The sequence below is a fragment of the Sinohyriopsis cumingii genome, unplaced genomic scaffold (genome assembly GCF_028554795.1).
Source record: "Sinohyriopsis cumingii isolate HCF-2022 unplaced genomic scaffold, ASM2855479v2 utg002411l, whole genome shotgun sequence".
Classification (NCBI taxonomy): domain Eukaryota; kingdom Metazoa; phylum Mollusca; class Bivalvia; order Unionida; family Unionidae; genus Sinohyriopsis; species Sinohyriopsis cumingii.
In genome coordinates this window covers 447,523-466,340 of record NW_028316201.1, presented here as the reverse complement: position 1 = coordinate 466,340, position 18,818 = coordinate 447,523, and the positions used below count along the sequence as shown (strand labels likewise).

General features: G+C 35.8%; 1 protein-coding gene across 1 annotated transcript; it reads right to left on the bottom strand.

Annotated features, from left to right (window-relative positions):
- Positions 1-204: 204 nt before the first annotated feature.
- On the bottom strand, positions 205-13,165 carry LOC149770765 (uncharacterized). Its single transcript, XM_089949160.1, has 4 exons — positions 12,590-13,165; positions 10,917-11,225; positions 10,200-10,277; positions 205-1,152 (listed from the first exon to the last, which is right to left on the bottom strand). The coding sequence occupies exons 1-4, from the start codon at positions 12,852-12,854 to the stop codon at positions 983-985; spliced, it is 822 nt and encodes a 273-aa protein (XP_089805286.1). The 5' UTR covers positions 12,855-13,165; the 3' UTR covers positions 205-982.
- Positions 13,166-18,818: the final 5,653 nt, after the last annotated feature.

Sequence of the window (18,818 nt, the reverse complement as noted above, 5' to 3'; positions counted from 1 at the left end):
AACTTGCATATAGGCATTCACACACACACACACACACACACACACACACACGTCCATTTGTATATTCATTTATTAGTATGTGAGTGGCAAACGCTGCTTGAATAAATAATCTACACATATTGCATGGCTGTCCCAAAAAAAAATTGTCTTTAATGAATAAAATATTATGAATTAAATATAGAAGATGCAATTTGGAGACACGACATACATTTATTTCAAAAGTGCAAAATTCATTCTAGGAATCGATGTAGCGACTCATTTTTGAACAAGAAAACAACATTGAAAAGGTATCTTCCATTTTCATAGAATTGAGCGTAATAGGTCCTTTAAGTTGTATATATTCTTGTATTTCAAATGCAAATCGGAGATTAAAAGTGTTATTCTATTCTATAATTTGAATGTTTGTATTCCTACCCACCGTTGGATCTTGGTGGGTCATGGCTGAATATTGCCCCAGTTGATGATGTCTGATACTCATTTATAGTTTCCAGGTTTAAACCTTGAATATCGATAAATATCGAATCCAAAAGAAACTCACTCCCATGATATACAGCAATTATGGTCCCTTTTAACCATGATACGTCCCTAAATGTGAACGAAGAGTTGTCTTTACTAAATACACAGACTTGTATGACTGCCGAATAATTTTGTGGAACAAGGGTAGTTTCCGTGTGTCACGTTATTAACTCCCACAAGAGAGGTAGCATTAGTTTGCATTATGTCAGTTTTATTCGGATACATGTTCCTGTAATTACACATTAACACCTGTGTCCCCGATTCACCGTCTTGTTGAACCAATCTTCTACCTACAAAGAGAATCAAATAGACTGAGCATATTATAACGAAAATATTACGAATGGTTGTGTTGTAGATAAGTTTTCCAGACCTGTAATGTCTCCGTTATGAACAGATGTCACATTCAGTAGCTAAAAACGTAAACTTCCGTCGTTTGTCACATTCATTTGGATTTGACCAGTGTAATTTATGTTAACGGATCGCTGTCATGTTGGTTCTTCTTTGGGTCAATCAGCATCACATTTGTGACATGCAGCATATTGCTGTAACCGGATACGTTGATTTTCGATCTCCAGCTTCCGTCATTGATGCTCACATTAACATTATCTTTCTGAACATGTGATCTCGATGAGAACTCTGCAAGGAAAAGTAATACTTGTTTGAAATCAGCTGAAGAAAGTAACAACCGAGTTCAGACCGAGCTATTGAAATTCGTATCAATTAAAATCTTTTATGCCAGCTCATTTGTAAACCGTAGGTGGGTAGTAGATAGGTACTATGAAATGTTATCAACATTTTATTTCAAAATTCCTTGTAATGTGTGCATTTTGTCAAATTTCCTTTGCTTCGATTCAGAGAATCCAAACATTATATGGTAAACAAAGCAAAGCAGTGGATTTTGTTTGTTTCAACACTATGATTCACGTAAGTATGTTTATAACTATTTTCCATCTATTATAAAAACAATATCACATGTTCATGAGGCAATGTATTGATGATTTTTAGGAGTAATTTCTAGCTGTGCAGTCAAGCAAGTAATTTAACGTATTTAGTGTTAACCAGACTTATTCAGCTGTATGTCATCACGAACATTTTTGGTCTCTCTCACTCCGTGCATTCCTTATTTAAATCAGTAACGATAGGGATCATTTCATATCAAAATATTCTGAATTTAACAATGTTTCGTACAACATTTAAAACTTGATATCGCCTTTGGCTTAATTTCAGCTTCATGTTATCATACTAACTTGATATGCCTATCTTTGTTTCAGTGTCCGCAATATGGCATTCAACCTTAGCTGAATAAATCATTCTAACTAAAGTATTTAACAGTCGCAAATACCAGTATGTGTTTTACTGCAGTGAAATAATAAAAACATGTACATCCTAGATAGCAAAAAAACACACGCTTTACTTTCACATTAGGATCAAATACATATAGAAATGTAGAGATTTTTCTCACTGAACACGAAAAGAGATAAGAAATAATTCAGACTCTGGCATCTTATACTAGGACTTGGAGATCCTGATAAACGGGCAGTAACACACACTACACTGAGCACTACTAAAGAACAAAGCGCTTTAGGAGAAATATTGAGCTGAGACACCAGTTTTATAAATATGCACAGGTAAAATCAAGATAGACACACAAACACAAACGCATACACACACACACGCATATATATAATTGTTTATATATTTGTTTGTTGGTGTATGACAATATATATATACATATATATATATATATATATATATATATATATATATATATATATATATATATATATATATATATATATATATATATATATATATATATATATATATATATATATATATATATGTGTGTGTGTGTGTGTGTGTGTGTGGATGGATGGTTGGTCAATATGCCTATAGAACAGGGAAACGCACCCTGATGTATGATGTAGATAGCTGCTTCCGTTTGAGGCGAAAATAATGGATTAATAATTCATAAGGCTGTGTAAAACTGAAATCAATAACACATGCAATATCCATTCAATAGCATATTTGAGACGTGATCCTTAACTTGTGTTTCAGTTCACACAATGAGTCTATGAAGGACCATGGGTGCCCGCAGCATAGATTTAGTAGGACAGATGACCCCCTTTTATCATACTTTTTTATGTATATATATATATATATATATATATATATATATATATATATATATATATATATATATATATATATATATATATATATATATATATATATATATATATATTCTTGCTATACTAACACTAGCGTTCGTGACTGACTGACCACACCCATCCCACCTCCCACCGGCTACAAAAAGTTCTGAAATATTTACTATTAGATGGAGCTTACTGATGTCCCAGACTAAAGAAATGTCATGTCTGAGAGAGTAACTTAGCGACTTATTATTAATTTCATGTGTATCAATCTAGGATTTCACCGTTTTTAATTTTTTATTTTGTTTTCATTTTGAAACTTTTTCAATTTTAGCTTATTTCTCTCAAGATAAATTGTTATAATAACTTAAAGTCTAAGATAAATTTGTATTGATATGATGCTGACCACGTTTTGCTATTTACGCTACCATTACAGAAGATGTAGAATAATGTTAAAATCATGGGAATATCATGTGAATAAAATAAATCATGTACATTGTACCCATTCAGTGCAGTGGGTGTAAGAGAGGTAACTCTGTTTACATTGCTTGCCGATGATGTAGCAGGATACTGCATTGATTTTCATACAAGCTTTGTAACTTAACTATGCTGGATGTACTAAAGGAAATTATCGAACTTTTCCAAGTAATATGTAAAATAAAAATAAATACATTTTCAACCTCAAACATCTGTATGGCTGAATCAAGCAATTAATGTTTCACTAAAACTGACCAATTGTATTGTTTGTAAAGACTATGTGTGTTAATAAATCCGTAGCCAAATCTGACGGTCAGTATTCAAAACACATACATTATGATAGGTACCCAATGATGTTTTATGTTCACTTTATCTATAATCAATTGGTATATTAGATACGAAAATTTCAATTAAGAAAATGGGAAAGTTTGATATTTTTATTCAACAATTTATGACTGGGCATTGTACATTTCTCAAAATGGCGATTTAGACCAGGATAAAAGTGTCTGTTAAATTTTTAACGATTCAATCAGAATAATGAAGAGATAAAAGTAGCATAGTGGGGCGATATAGATTTATGGAAATCTCAGTCAAAAAAAGATGTCGCGGCACTATGGGGTATATGAGATTTAAACATGGGTGGGTCTGAATAGGGTCAAAGAGAGTTTAACATAGGGAATGGATTGGGCCTGTATAGAGTCAATAGGAATGGAACAGGGGTGATGTCACGGTACTGAACACTGGCAACAATGTTCCAAGTGGCTGACCTCAATCGAGACCAAAAAGCGGGCAAAAACATAGAACGTTTGGGGGGACATAGGCATATATAACACATACAACGAACAATATACAGACATAGATTCATGAATATCCATCACACAAACAACTATTCGACCGACTAAAAGAAAAATAAAGGCAAGAAATCAAATCTTTTCTAGGCATATGAGTGGACCTGAAAATGGACTTTGGATATTTTTGTTAGCATCATTCCGCTAACATAGAGGGCGTCTCATACATCTTCTTCTCTTCCTAAAACTTCTTCTGACTTCTTGTGATTTCAACCAAATCATCGACAGGAGAGAGTCCAGAAATAAGCCTTGGCCGTGGCAAAGGAGTAAGGTAGTGAAAGCAGATTACAACCGGTCCCTGAGTGTGTTTTTTAAACAAACGTACACCCAAATGTCCTTTTCAGGGCCACCCACCTCTCTCAAAAAGAGGTAGCATTCATTTTGCCAAAATCAAATAAAACTCAAATCCATTTCTTGCCCCATGATGTACGTGTGTGAATGCGTGAGTATATGTCCATATTCTAAAAAATCAAAACCAAGAGACTCTTACATTTTCTGTCTGGTCTATTCTTTACAATCCAATGCATAGCACAACACTTTAAAAAGTTCAAAAACCTCTTCTGTTTCTTTGTTCAATCTCTCTGGGTTTTGTTTTAATTTCTTCACTTTCACATCTTTTTTTCTCCCCTTCTTCGTCTCTTTCTCCTCGTTTTCTTTTCTTCTCTTTTTTCTCTTTCTGGACGTGTCTGGGTTCTTTTCTTGCGAGGGTACCTCTTCTTCCTGTTCTGATCTCCTCTCTTTCTCTTGCTCCTGTTGTTTGTTTTAGAGCATTCTGAAGACCAATGTCCTTTCTCTTGACAATGATAACAGGTATCTTGACATTTGTCTCTTCTGATAGCTGTCTTGCTTTTTTGAAGTCCTGGACACTCTGTAGCCCAGTGCCCTTTCTTCCTACGGATATAGCAAGTAGTCCGTCTCCATGTCTGAAGAAAACATTCGCATGACACCTCGCAAAGCTCTGATCAGAAGTTCGATCTGTGTTGGCTCTTCCATCGTTCTGGCCGGTTTGAGAGTGATATCAATACTGGAAGGGAAGACACTAACCTTTTATATAGTGAAGCCACATGTCTGACATGGATAGAGCGACCCATGGCGTTTAAAATGTAGCAATTTGACTTTTCGCATCAAGATGAAACACTCGCATCATGTCGTTGAGAAAGGAGCAGAAAATAAGCGACAGAAACGTGATTTATCGCCTCGCACAGTAGCTGAAGTCTTGGCTCAAATTCATGCCAGCGATTTTGAAGATGACATGAGTGAGCCAGAATCCAAACCCAGAAAGTCTACACCCAACCAAAGTTTACCACCTCTAGTAAACCCTGAAAAGTACTACCACATTCGAGGGACGGAAAAACGCTCCTCTAGAAAATTTAGAACCACAGCCTACACGTACACTGTGAAATTTAAAGATATCATGTCCGACGTACCGTTGCGTTTATTACCGAGGCGTGGGTTTCTTTTTAACCGTACTGAAACGGCAACGTGAAGCGAAAGAAGGTGATCGCTTGAGACTTTCCATTCATAACGACAGTTGAAGTCCCCCCCCGCCCCCGTTTTGATCGAGTTTATCAGCCCGTCAGAACCGTCACCTTCCAAAGCCATCGACAAGATTCAATACGTACAACAATCCAACGACAAATTTCACATCACTGACGGAAAAGCGACAGTCTCTCCCCAAAGGGACCAAGCAAAGCAGAAAAGTGTTATTGGTGAACGAACATCGTAGCATCAATTAATTAACAACCCTCAAGACTAGATGTGTTTAGCCCGTGCCATCGTGGTGGGACGAACGTATGCCGACAAGAACGACATCGTAGAATGGAAAAGAGCCTGGGAGAACAATCAACAATCACACCGAGCCAAACAACAAAGTGAATCAGAACTACTGCCAGAGCAAGCGGCGCTAATCAAAAACACACCATGTGGCATTCCAGAAATGCAAAAATTGCAAAACATTTTGGCTCCACGCTACACCTTGAAAGTGCACCCTCAAGAAGAGGGAGGACCTTTGTTGTTTCGCGGTAAAGATTGCAAAGACGGAAAATACATTCACGTGTATCATCATGATGAACATTTCGATGTCATTTCCAGTATCTCAGGATTCCTAGGATGCAGTTATTACTGTGGAACATGTGACTAACTGCTATACCAATCGAGAGTAACACAAGCATTTTGGATCGAAATGTGAGGGATGTTTGTCCTCTTAACCCTGTCTTTGCCGTGCTTGTCAGCGCACTTTTGTCAGCCCTGCTTGTTACAAAATACAATTGAAGACGTAAGGTTCACAGCAGAAAAGTGCTTGCTAACTCCTGAGAGTGTGCCCTACTTGTTAACAAGGCATACGTACCAATAATGTTGACCGGTGGAAAGCAACTTTAGCTGAACTGATGAATGTTGTAGCACCATGGGAGTTCAATAGGGAAGGCGTAATACAAGGCAGTCTGCTAAACAAGGCAGGCGTGAGTCCAGTGACGCAACCTATAAAAAAAGCCGTGGAAGCCCTCATATACCGGATCAGCTACCTGAAAATCGTTTTTGATAATATCTTTAATTGAATATCCTAATTTGATCTGTTTCGTTACCACCATAAAAAAATATTCTGTTATTTTCTCTTATGCTTGATACAAACTACTCATAAATCATTTTGACTCTACCGATTGGTATTTAATTAGTACATCGAATGTACACTATGTACACTAAATTCCAACTTTAGAATGAATCATTCTTAAAACTCTTGACTTAGTTGATTTGAACAATGGCACAGGTGGTTTATACATTATTGCCATTTTATTGTCGATTTATGCAACTGGACTAGATTTGAAATAAATACGAGCTGGTTTTTCTGGGAGTACACAACATCCATGGCCGGCTTGCGGTGTTCCTTGCCTCTACTACCTCTCTCGAACATTCGTACATGGACGGAGATGTGGAACAATTTCCACTCGTCCAAAGATTGGTTTCCCTATGTGACGTCATATTGGAAACCAATCGTTACTGGCGTCACATGCTGATTTGGTTGACACCCTTGCTCAGTTCTGGCAGATTGTAATTCGTCTCTGAACATGAGTGTGTATTAGGTCTATTCCCACTTATGCAAGCCCTACATTCAGGTCGTTAGGGACTTTAGCCTTCGGGCATTAGTCCCACAATCTGAAGGTGTAATTGATTAGTGATCTAATATCACAGTAATGCCTGTGGGATGAGGGTCTACTTCCTTCCCCCGGGATTAATTAAAAAGTCCGTTTATGGACAATAACCAGACGCACATGTCCTTATTAGGGCGCAAGCGTCTATAATTTAAATGATGATGATGATGGAATAACTATTGTGTAAAACACGTATTGATATTTGTATTGGATTTGAATAACTATTGTAGGGAATAAAATGCCTTTCTATTATTAGGTGAACTGAACATTGTCTGTTTGGTTACGTTTGCGCTTTTTTCCTGGGTTCCTTTCCACCTTGCTTCTGCCAGATAATTAAAAGGTGCGACATTCGCACATAAAAACTGGACTGTAGTGGCTCCATTTCTACATTATCCACGTGCGAGACTTAACTAAGTCGCAAAAGCACTAGATGCATTGGCCACTTCAATCCTTTTTGATCGTCTGATAGACTGAATCTGACTACTGAGTCCTATTCATTCATTCATCCAGAGGACGTTGACCTGTGACCATCAAAGAGCGGAGACGAGTTACCACGTGCAGTCAGAACCTTACCATACAATATGGAGAGAATGGCACCAGTCCTACAGGGACTTTTTGTATGCAGTAGAAAGCAAGGACACCGCAGAAGTTCTTCCTTGGTAAGCTGCCTTTCGTGAATGACGAATAATGGTTTTCTACGGTGCCATTGAGGGGATATTTCGGAGCCCCAGCTGGTACTTTGATGATGTTGCATGACGGGAGCATGAAAAACATTCTGCGTGACGGACACGGGGACCCGCAGAATTGTGGAAAGAACAAAGACAGTGGTCCGTCAATACCTACATGTCAATGGGTCTCCATTATTGAATAATAGTGGAGTATACTGCTGTTAGTAAAAGGAAACTTATTCTGCAATACTCAAGCAAATACTTACCAGATGAGAATTAAGCAGACCGGTCGTCGATTTGGACCATCAGGAAAGGCCTTTCAAGAGTGAGACCAGTCGACAAATGTGGGGCTGGACGATAGCACACCGTGAACTAGTGTTGCCACATGTCTAAAGACCTCGTGCATACTCGATATTGAAAAGCATGCAGTTTCCGTTTGGCTGGAAACTGATTTAAATAAAATCTTTATATATTTGAACCTAATTTGATCATTTTGATATCACCGTCAAAAATTATTATAGTCTAATTGGTTTTCAATTAGTTTATCGCATGTACACTTTGTACACTAAATTCCAACTTCCTAATGAATCATATTAAAAAATTTTGACTCAGTGGATTTGATTAATTACACAGGTGGCTTACACACAATTGGTACTTTTTCGTCCAGTAAAATAACTGGACTGTATTTGGTTAAGTACGCTAGTGTTTTAGGGCTATGTGCGTTTGGGCCTGATACCGGGTACCTCTCCTCCCTTGCCTCTCTCGGACTTCATGTACCGTGACGGAGATGTGGAACCATTTCCAACCGTCCAGACCCAGGTGTCCCAATGTGACTTTATATTGGAGACCAATCACTATGGGCGTCACATACTGCTGTGTAGACTCCTGGCTCAGTTGATAACAGACTGAAATAACATCTTTTAACATGAGTGTGTGTTGGGTCCATTCCCACTCATGAAAGCCCTTCAATCAGATCGTTAAGGACATTTAGTCCCACTATCTGAAGGCTAAATTAAAGAGTGCTCTCTGAGCACATAAATGCCTGGGGGATGTGGCACTAATTCCTTGCCCCATGAGTAATTAAATAACATGCAATGCAACCAGAAGTCAGTGGTACATGTACATATGTAAGAAAACCACTTAAATCCAATTAGTCAGTTAGTTAGACAGTCAGTATGGCTACCCAGCGTTGACTGGTCAACACGTTTTGGAAAATGGATTTGTTTAACAACTTGAAAGAGAGTTGTTATTGGATGGTGGATGGAGCTCATGTAGTGGAAAGGCTTGCAAATGAATGGAAGTATCCATGTAGCCTAGACTTTGTGACCAGTCTGAAAGTAGCGAGAGATCTGATTAAAGAAATGCTAGAAGAGGAAGTGAAGAGATTAAGAGGCTTAATTCAACCTAAGTATGTTAGAGTTGGAACAATGAATGAGGCATTTGATGGTGTGATGAAAGTCAGGTGTTATTTTAGAACATATAGAAAATTTAACAGAGTGGTCTCATGTGAAGTGGGGGTTAGACCAATTAAAGAAAGTTGAAGAAATGATGAGAAATGTATTGAAAGACGAAGTGAAGAAGATAATTGGGCAAATGAGAAACAGGACAAAGAAACAGAAAGAAACAAGAGGACTTTAAAAGACTGAATCAAGACTGGATCAAGGTGCAGGAAAAGTTTAGATTAATGGGACATTCTGACTGGATACCAGAGAAGAAAAAGAAGAAGGGAATAATAGAGAAAGTGAGGAGATGCTGGAAGACGTGGAGAAAATAGAAGAAGAACCAAAATTCCCTTTTCAGGGTCACTCATATGCCTAGAAAAGATTTGCTTTCTAGCCTATTTTTTTATAGTCGGTTGTATAGTTGTTTGTGTGATAGTTGTATGTGTTATATATGTCTATGTCCCGCCAATCGTTCTAGGTTGTTTTTTCCCGCTCTTTGGTCCCAATTGAGGTCAGCCACTTGCAACATTGCTGCAACATGGTTGCCAGTGCTCAGTACCGTGACGTCAACCCTGTTCCATTCCTACTGACCCTATACAGGCCCAATCTATTCCCTATGTTCAATTCCCTTTGACCCTATACAGACCTAACCCATGTTAAAGTCCCAGAGACCCCATAGTGCCGCGACACCTTTTTGACTGTGATTTCCACAGACCTTATATCGCCCCACTATACTACTGATAAATGATCATGTTTGAAAAATATGTAATAAAGCAATAAAGGTCTTCGTTATATTTTAAATGCATAAAATTTTGCCCGTTTTGAGTTCTTTCTATATTTATATTTGTTTAATCATTTGTTTTAAGTCGTTATTTCATTTTCTTTAAATGCAGAATTAGAAAAACATTATGTTCAACACACTAATTTCCTTTTTAATTTCACTACTTACCATTTTGTTTTGTATTTGCCGTAGACGGTACAGTGACATACCCTTTTGTAGTCTCCAGGTTTAATGTTCTTGTGCCTTCTAACAGAAAATAAAATGAGAGAATTATACGGATGGAGAAAAACGGATTCTTGAAAGAATCACTCTAACTCGGGTCATTGGCACAGTTATCACGTCCAGAAAAGCGTTCAAATAATATGTTTTGCTGTTCATCAAAATGTATTGGTCCATTTATCTTTTTGTTTGCTTATGTAATATTTACAGGTATTATCTTAGTTGTTGAAAGAGATAAGAATCGCTAAATCAAATTTTAAAATAGTTTAGTATGCAAAAACAAAAACTGAATGAGCTTTCCCTTTGATTTTTTCATACGATTATGACCCTTAAGTGATTCAGATTTGACTGCGTGTAATAATCAAAACAGTCCGTTTTTAACCTTTTCTTTGAGAAGGAAGTGATGGCGGAAATAATTTTAAATCGAATTATTTGTAAGGTAAAGAAATGTACCCCAGCCCATCGCATATATGCCAATCATGAGAGAATTTAAAGAATATAAGAGAATATTGCATACAGACTTGCTTATTATTGAACAAGTTAAATAACATAGTAGTTAGTATAGATACAACACATCTGAAACGATCCTACTATATTCAAAATATCTTGTTTCATACGCAGTCAAGTGTAAATCGCATAGAAAAGCAACGTAGCCTCAATAATTACCTTCAAAGTCCACCATAATCGTATCTAAAATGAAACCCTTGTCATCCCAGGCAACGTAAATACCCTTGTCTAACCAAGATAGGTCTCGAAAAGTGAAAGAGAAACGGTTTCCACTCAATACACAATTTTGTATTTGAGCCATGTACAACTGTCCAAAGTTTGTACAATTCTCCTTCTTCACATCATACATTAAAACAGGAAAGTTATTGCTAGGGATATGCATTTCGATTTGAATTCTAGATGTGTTGATATTATTATACGGGAACGGAAGGACCATCGGTGCCTTGTCTTGTCCAGTCAATATGTAACCTAGAAAAGAAAAATAATTAAATGTTGTCATAAGTAGAAATCTTGTTTTAAGTGTAATATATGTAAGCGCCATAGAAACTGATTTCGGTTTAAAATCTGTACACTGTTTATTTAATAAATTTGTTGTGCTTTTATGAATATTATCTATCTCCCGCATCACTGATCTAACGAATCACCATATGCATTATATTTGTCATACATGCAGAGGATTTGTGACCTGGTAGTGGATACCGCACAATCCGGATTGATGATCGTGGAATACAACCTAATCCGGTGTTTCCCAACCTTTTCTTTTGGCTGCAACCCTAAAACATAGATTTTCTGAGCCAAACGAACCCGTTTCCACATTTTAATAAGTTTTGCCACACTAAAGCGAAACTTCTGGCTACCCTCCAGAACGTCCTCGCGACACTGATTTGGGTCGCGACCTGGGGGTTGAGGTAATATAGTCTAATATATGGTACAGCTATATATCTTTCTGAGCTGAGCAATTAAACACGCCGAATAGTCGTCCCTGTTATATACAGACACTAGTCTCTCCTGCGTGATTAATATTACTGTATTCAGTTATTCCAGCTGTAAATAGCTACTAGTATCAGCTACACAATAGAGCCTTTTATAATTCAGTTGACCCTGCTGTAAATGGGTACCAAACTCCGCTAGGTGGTTAACAGTGTTCGCTTCAGTCGTCCCAGCTGTAAACAAATACTAGTATCCGCCAGAAGGTTAACGTTGCTGGATTCAGTAGACCCAGCTGTGAGTGTGTTGCAGTAGCTGAATAACACATACCCTTGCTGAATCCATTTGTCTGAGCTGCAAACTGGTACCAGAATCTGCAGCGTGTCTAACCTTAATCCAGCCATTCCAGTTGTAATCGCAAACCAGCGTCTGCTGGACGGTTAACCTTGCAAGATCTAGTCGTCCCAGCAGTGAATTGGTACCAGAATCCGATATTAGCCTTCGATGGACTGTGTCCCATCCAAAAGGATTAAGCACTATCTATAGACTCACTCCATGGAACGTAGAATGAGCTCCGCCATCGTGCTCTATTTGAGATACTTTGTCCTTTAACGTACTTGCATTGGAAAAAATATATTTCTTTTTTGCTTAATAATAATGTGTTTTATACGAATTACGGAACGAATTAAGATTTTACAGTGACCATGCAGTGGTTCTGACTGAAGTATGTAGATTGCTAATCATTGTAGGTGGAATGCTATGTGTACAAATGTATACCCTTACAAGAACATGTGACCAATGGAGAAGGATTTTCGAGTGCAGGGGAATGGGTCTTCATAAAATTAGTGGGGCTATCATCATTATGTATACTCATGCAATGCAGTCAATATATTAAGAAAACTTACGTGCGACAAGAATGCTTGTTTTCCCATTTTCGAAAGAATCTTCGAACATTGTGTAATTTCCACTGTCCATGAAGGTTACATTTAATAGCAGAAAACTGAGACTATTGTTGCTCCTTTTGACGTTTATAATTCGGCTAGTGTAGTTTCTATTAATAGATATGTTGTTATGATGTTTCTTGGTTGTGTCGTACAGCATCACATTCGTGACATGTAGCTTACTGGCGTAACCGAAAAAATTTATTTCCAAAATCTTGTTTCCAGTCATTCGAAGCTGATCAATGTGTAGAGTTGCAGTGTCTCCTTGACTATACAGATCCGGTTTTAAATCTGAATAATTAAATGTTTGAAATATCAATAATTATGGGATAATAGTAATATCACTTAGTTTATTGAAAATTTAAAGTGATCTAAATCTTAAATGCAAGAGTATACGTAGATAGTTATGTCCATCCATCCATCCATCTATGAAATGGCATAAGCCTACAGCATTATTCTGTTTTGTTTGATATGATTATCTTTTATTATCTGCCAGACTGTTTTTAAAGTTGAAGTCTAGATGTTTTCAAACTCCTTTTAAATTCATTGTATCCTTTTTAAAACTTAATTTTATATATTTATATTAATTATATAACCAAGGTAACTTGCGCTCATTTTATGATGGCGTCCAAACTGCATATCGTGATTTAGCTTTCTCGCTTTAAATATGTACGTTTAAAATTAAATTCAACACTTAGTCTCACGTTATGTTATAAATTCAAAAACATTTGTAAACTAAATTTTTAAACATTCTATTAGATTATTTTTTCTACTTCCCTTTTGAATGACCTACTCCACACAACATGAGAAAAATGCATAATTTAGCTACGAAATCCATGATTTGGCACTCAGACATAGCTCAAAAATTTTCAGCAGGCAATAAGCCATTCAAAATCTGAAAGTGCGTGCAGGAATTGAGGTTTACTTGAATATTGTCGGATCACTGTCTAAAGGAAAAGATTACCATAGAAGATTACCTTTGCCTTCGTTGGAGTGTAGAGGTGATTGTACACTATTATTCATTCGTGAGAAGAGTATTAGTATTGAACGTGATACTGCCACTTCATCTCTCCCTATTTATCCGTCTCATTCTCCTCCTCACCTCTACACACCATCTTGACATAAAGTTTTGCTTAAGCCATTATATATATATATACTGTCATGTCTGAGTTAGACTCAGTTTCTAATATCTTGAAAGTGTTACTGACAGTTGCCATATTAGAACTGCAGGTAGTCTAATAACATAATTGACAGGGGTCTATAAAATCAGTTTCCCCTTCATGAATGATTATTACACGTCTTAGTAAATAATTAAGCCATTAATTTATAGTCCACATTTCTTACTTCATCTTTAAGGTTTGTTTTGTTAATTTGTACGTAGTTAATATTTATTGGCATCGAATGCGATTTATTCTGATCATAAATAAATCAAACTACATCCACGTTGGGTATTTTCCAACCTTGCTGTTGCTGTTCATGTATTGTTTGTTGGTGTTGTTCGTTTATTCATAGCTATTTTTGTTGCTGTTGTTTGTGCTGTTTTCATATTATGTTTCAAATAAAACACCATCCGCATGAACAGACAAATCTGAAAGAAATTTTATGTGAAAACTTTTAGTCGTATAATTTTCACATCACGTTTGTTTTACTTATACTGGGTATTCTTATTGTATGGTTTAGTAATTATCTCAATTAAATTATTTATGTTTTATTTCATTTCGTCTGTGTAGGCGTTGATTGGTTGTCAATATAAAGTCTTCCTGTGCATTTTGTTGAAAAAATAATTATTCTCAGGATTTTAAGGTAAAAGAGTCCATCTCATGTAACTGTTAAAAATTGATCTTCTGTCAGATCAGTTCTAATAAGTGATATCCAAACATAGGAGGGCACGTGCTACATATGTTCTATTAATAGGTTCGACCCATTTGCAGTGTGTGTGTGTGTGTGTGTGCGTATATATATATATATATATATATATATATATATATATATATATATATATATATAGATAGATAGATAGATAGATAGATAGATAGATAGATAGATAGATAGATAGATAGATATAGATATATACATACATACATACATACATACATACATGGGCCCCGAGTGGCCGAGTGGTCTAAAGCGTTCTCCGTTACGGATCACTGCCATCTCACCTCTGTCTGTGTGGGTTCGATTCTCAGATTCGGCTAATGAGGGTATGTGAGAAAGCTTTCCAGTAGCTTCTCGTGGGTCGGTGGTTCTTTCCTGGGTTTTCTCGGGTTCTTCCTCCACCATTAATACTGGCCGCCATATATAGCCTATCGTGTGCTGAAAATGGCGTCAATCCCTACAACAACAACAACATTTTATGGCGGACACACTAGACACGGCTGAGACAAGTTCATTCTGCAAACACAGAGTTGCTTGTAGGTAATCTTAAGTTGTTGGAAATGCAGGTATGGGTATTTGTATATGATATCAATAAAATCTATTTATAGTATGAACTCTGTATCTTTGACATACCACTAGTTGTATGAATTTTTCATTAAAAGAAATTTCGTGGTATCAGTGACACAGTATAGACTATAATACGCGCGCGCGCGTGTGCTTGTGTGTGTGTGTGTGTGTGTGTGTGCTCGTCATTTGCTACCTTTCGTAATTGCGTCGGAGAATTCATAGTAAGGAAACTCAATAGTTATCATTGTCACTCGTAAAGAACTGTCGATGTCTTATTTTGTTTTATACCTTTACATTTGTTAAAACATATAGTGAAGTCTCATTCTCATTTTATTATGAATTCAATAGTAGTTCGTATGCTACACTGGAAACATTATACTACATCAGTTAAGTGTTTACCTGTTGCATCAAATATTCCAAACAGCATAAGAAAAAGCATATCTTGATTAGAATAGCCATGATCTTGAAACCAAGATGTGGTTCTCCACATTTTAGTAATGTATTCAAAATCTCAAGAAACGGTATATTATGTTAGATTGTAGTCAAGAACCGTAATTATCTACTTTTGTCATGTGTGGTTCACAGCCTGTGGTGCAAAGCAGAATGACGGATGATGCGTTCTAGACAACTGAAATACGTCTTTAGTTCCCCATCAGAATCATAGACTGCAGAGATGTGATAAAAATCTAGTTCTGACTCTTTTCTAAAATTAGGGATCACGCACAAACGGTGGTGATAATGACCGTGCATATATGCTCGCTATTAAACGACATTTGTCTGGAACAGTATCAAAAGGAACAGAAGTGACTTGTTAACTTCGGCTGTATAACGAGTTCTGACACAATTGTAGATGGCGATATCCAATATCCGGTATATATGTACAACGAGATGTTGCTAGGTCTCGTAGGCCTCTGTCTTCACTCTATTATTTAATGCTATGAAGGAAATAATGAACCAGACCATATATGCGTCATGAAATCATTCTCTAATAGAGGTCTTAGCTCTAGACGGGAATTTCACATATTTTCAGTTTCAGAATAATGTTAGTTTCACGCAGCAGAGTAATCCCTGGAGTTTGTTTTAATAAGGATAAAAAATTCACAGAGAGAGAGAGAGAGAGAGAGTCAGAGAGAGAGAGAGAGATAATAAAAATGTTTCAGTACACAATGCAATTATATATACTGGCTGCAACAATAAATTAAGCATATGAAACGATATAATTGTTCGAAATCTAAATCTTTAGTATATATTCATGAGTCTGTGAAAGTGTAAGAATAACGCTGTGGCCGTTAACATAACACAGTATAATTTTGTTTGTCGTTGTTACTTAAACTGATGTTTTTTTCAAACGCACTTCTGCTGTGAAATTCGTGCAAACTATATGATTTCTTCTGTATTTGTAGTAGATACATGAACAAAAGCAATGAGATATTTTTGCCTTGTTTGCCTTTGACGAAGAAATTAATGAATTAACAAATAAACGCCTCTTCTAACAGTGGTATATATAAGACTATTGATAATTTCGCAGTAATCTGTTCCATGCTTTATATGCCAGTTTTAAACAAACATGTAATAGAGCTGGAGCTATCTCTCTCTCTCTCTCTCTCTCTCTCTCTCTCTCATACACACACACATTTTTTATATTGATGTTACCTAAATTAATATGTTACATAAGTTAATCAATTTAAAGAATGATACTTTAATCAAAATCTTCTGACAGAAAAATGTGCATGAGGGGTACATTTTCAAAATAATGGGTTTTTTTTAATGATTATTACAGCAAACAAGGAAATTTTCTATTAAAACTAATATACAGAATTAGTAGATTTGTGTTTATAAAACAGCAAAATATTTATACCGTTTCTGAAATAAAAATGACATAATTGACATTGTTGTATGCACATATAATCACACCAATCTTATATGCATACAAACTAACCAAATTTGACATCACTCCATAAATTAGTTCTAATGATCTTTTCTGTATGTGCGGACCAATAATCACACGGTCGAAAACCAAAACCAAATGTTACCACTGCCACCAATAGTAGCCTAACTTGTAGCAAATGAAAATAAAATCCATTTATTACTGAGGAAAACAATTATCACACAAAGATACTCCAGACAATGCATATTCTACGTCCACTTAACCCAATTAATGAAACTATTATTATAATGAAAATAATGCCTACATTGAACATGTATCTTAGACGTAGAAGGAAGTATGAAGTGTGGTGGTTATTTTTTGGAAACAAGTTGAGTGAAGTTTTATTTAAAAGAAAGTTCGTGGCATATCCGTGATACAGTATAGACTATAATGCGTGTATGTATCTCTCTCTCTGTCTCTCTCATTCTCTCTCTCTCTCTCTCTCTCTCTCTCTCTCTCTCTCTCTATATATATATATATATATATATATATATATATATATATATATATATATATATATATATATATATATATATTCTGACACGTTTAATCAATGAACCTGAAATTATGTCACAAGATTCAGTTAAAAACACTAAGTAAATATTAGCTTCAGTTTCAGACTGATTACTTTACAAACTCTCCAGGCCGTGACTGACTGATCCCCCCCACACACACACACACACGCACATAAACCCTGATCCCCACTGGAAAAATCCTGCGGGTGCCAATGTGCAGGACAATATCTACCCGAATTCAATGTTTTCTATCAACCATTTAAAACATGTATTGAAGATTAGCGTTTGTGTTAGGATATACTTTCTATTGAATTAAATTTCTTGATGTCCCATGCTAAAGGAATGTCATGTCTGACGAAGTAGCTTAACGAATTATTAGTAATTATATATATATATATATATATATATATATATATATATATATATATATATATATATATATATAGGTCTCCACCTTTTATAATTTTTAATTTTATTTTCATTTTGAAACTTTTTTAATTTGGGTTTATTTCTCATAAGATAAATTCTTATCATGACTTGAAGTCTAAGATAAATTTTTATTGATACAATTCTGACCAAGGTTTACTGTTTTCAAGGTGTCCGTTACCATTACATGAAATGTAGAATAATGTTAAAGTCATGGGGACATCATCTGGAAAAAATTAATCATGTACATTGTACTCATTCAGTGCAGTGAGTGTAAAATAGGATACTCTGTTTACATTGCTTGCCGGTGCTGTAGCAGGATACTGCAGTGATTTTTATGCAAGCTATGTAAATTAACTATGTTGGATTTACTAATGGAAATTATCGAATATTTCCAAGTAATATGTAAAATAAAAATAAATAAATTTTCCACCTCAGTCATCTGTATGGCTGAATGAAGCAATTAATATATTTGGCTAAAACTGACCAATTTTATTGTTTATAACGAATATGTGTGTCAATAAATCCGAAGCCAAATATGACGGGCAGTATTAAAAACAAACAATGTGCCAAGAACATACTGATGTTTCATGTTCACTTTATCTCTATTCATTTGGGATATTAGATACGAAAAGTATCAATTAAGAAGTTAGGAAATTTAACATTTTTATTCAACAATTTATGACTGGGCATTGTACATTTTTGAAAATGGAGATTTAGATATCGCGTTGCTAAGGTTAATGATGATGCAGAGGATGAGTAGATATTTAAGGATAAAAGTGTATATTAAAGATTACAATATTTCAACCATTATAATAAAGATATCAATGATCATGTTTGAAAAATATGCAATACAGGTCTTCGTTGTATTTTAATTCCATTA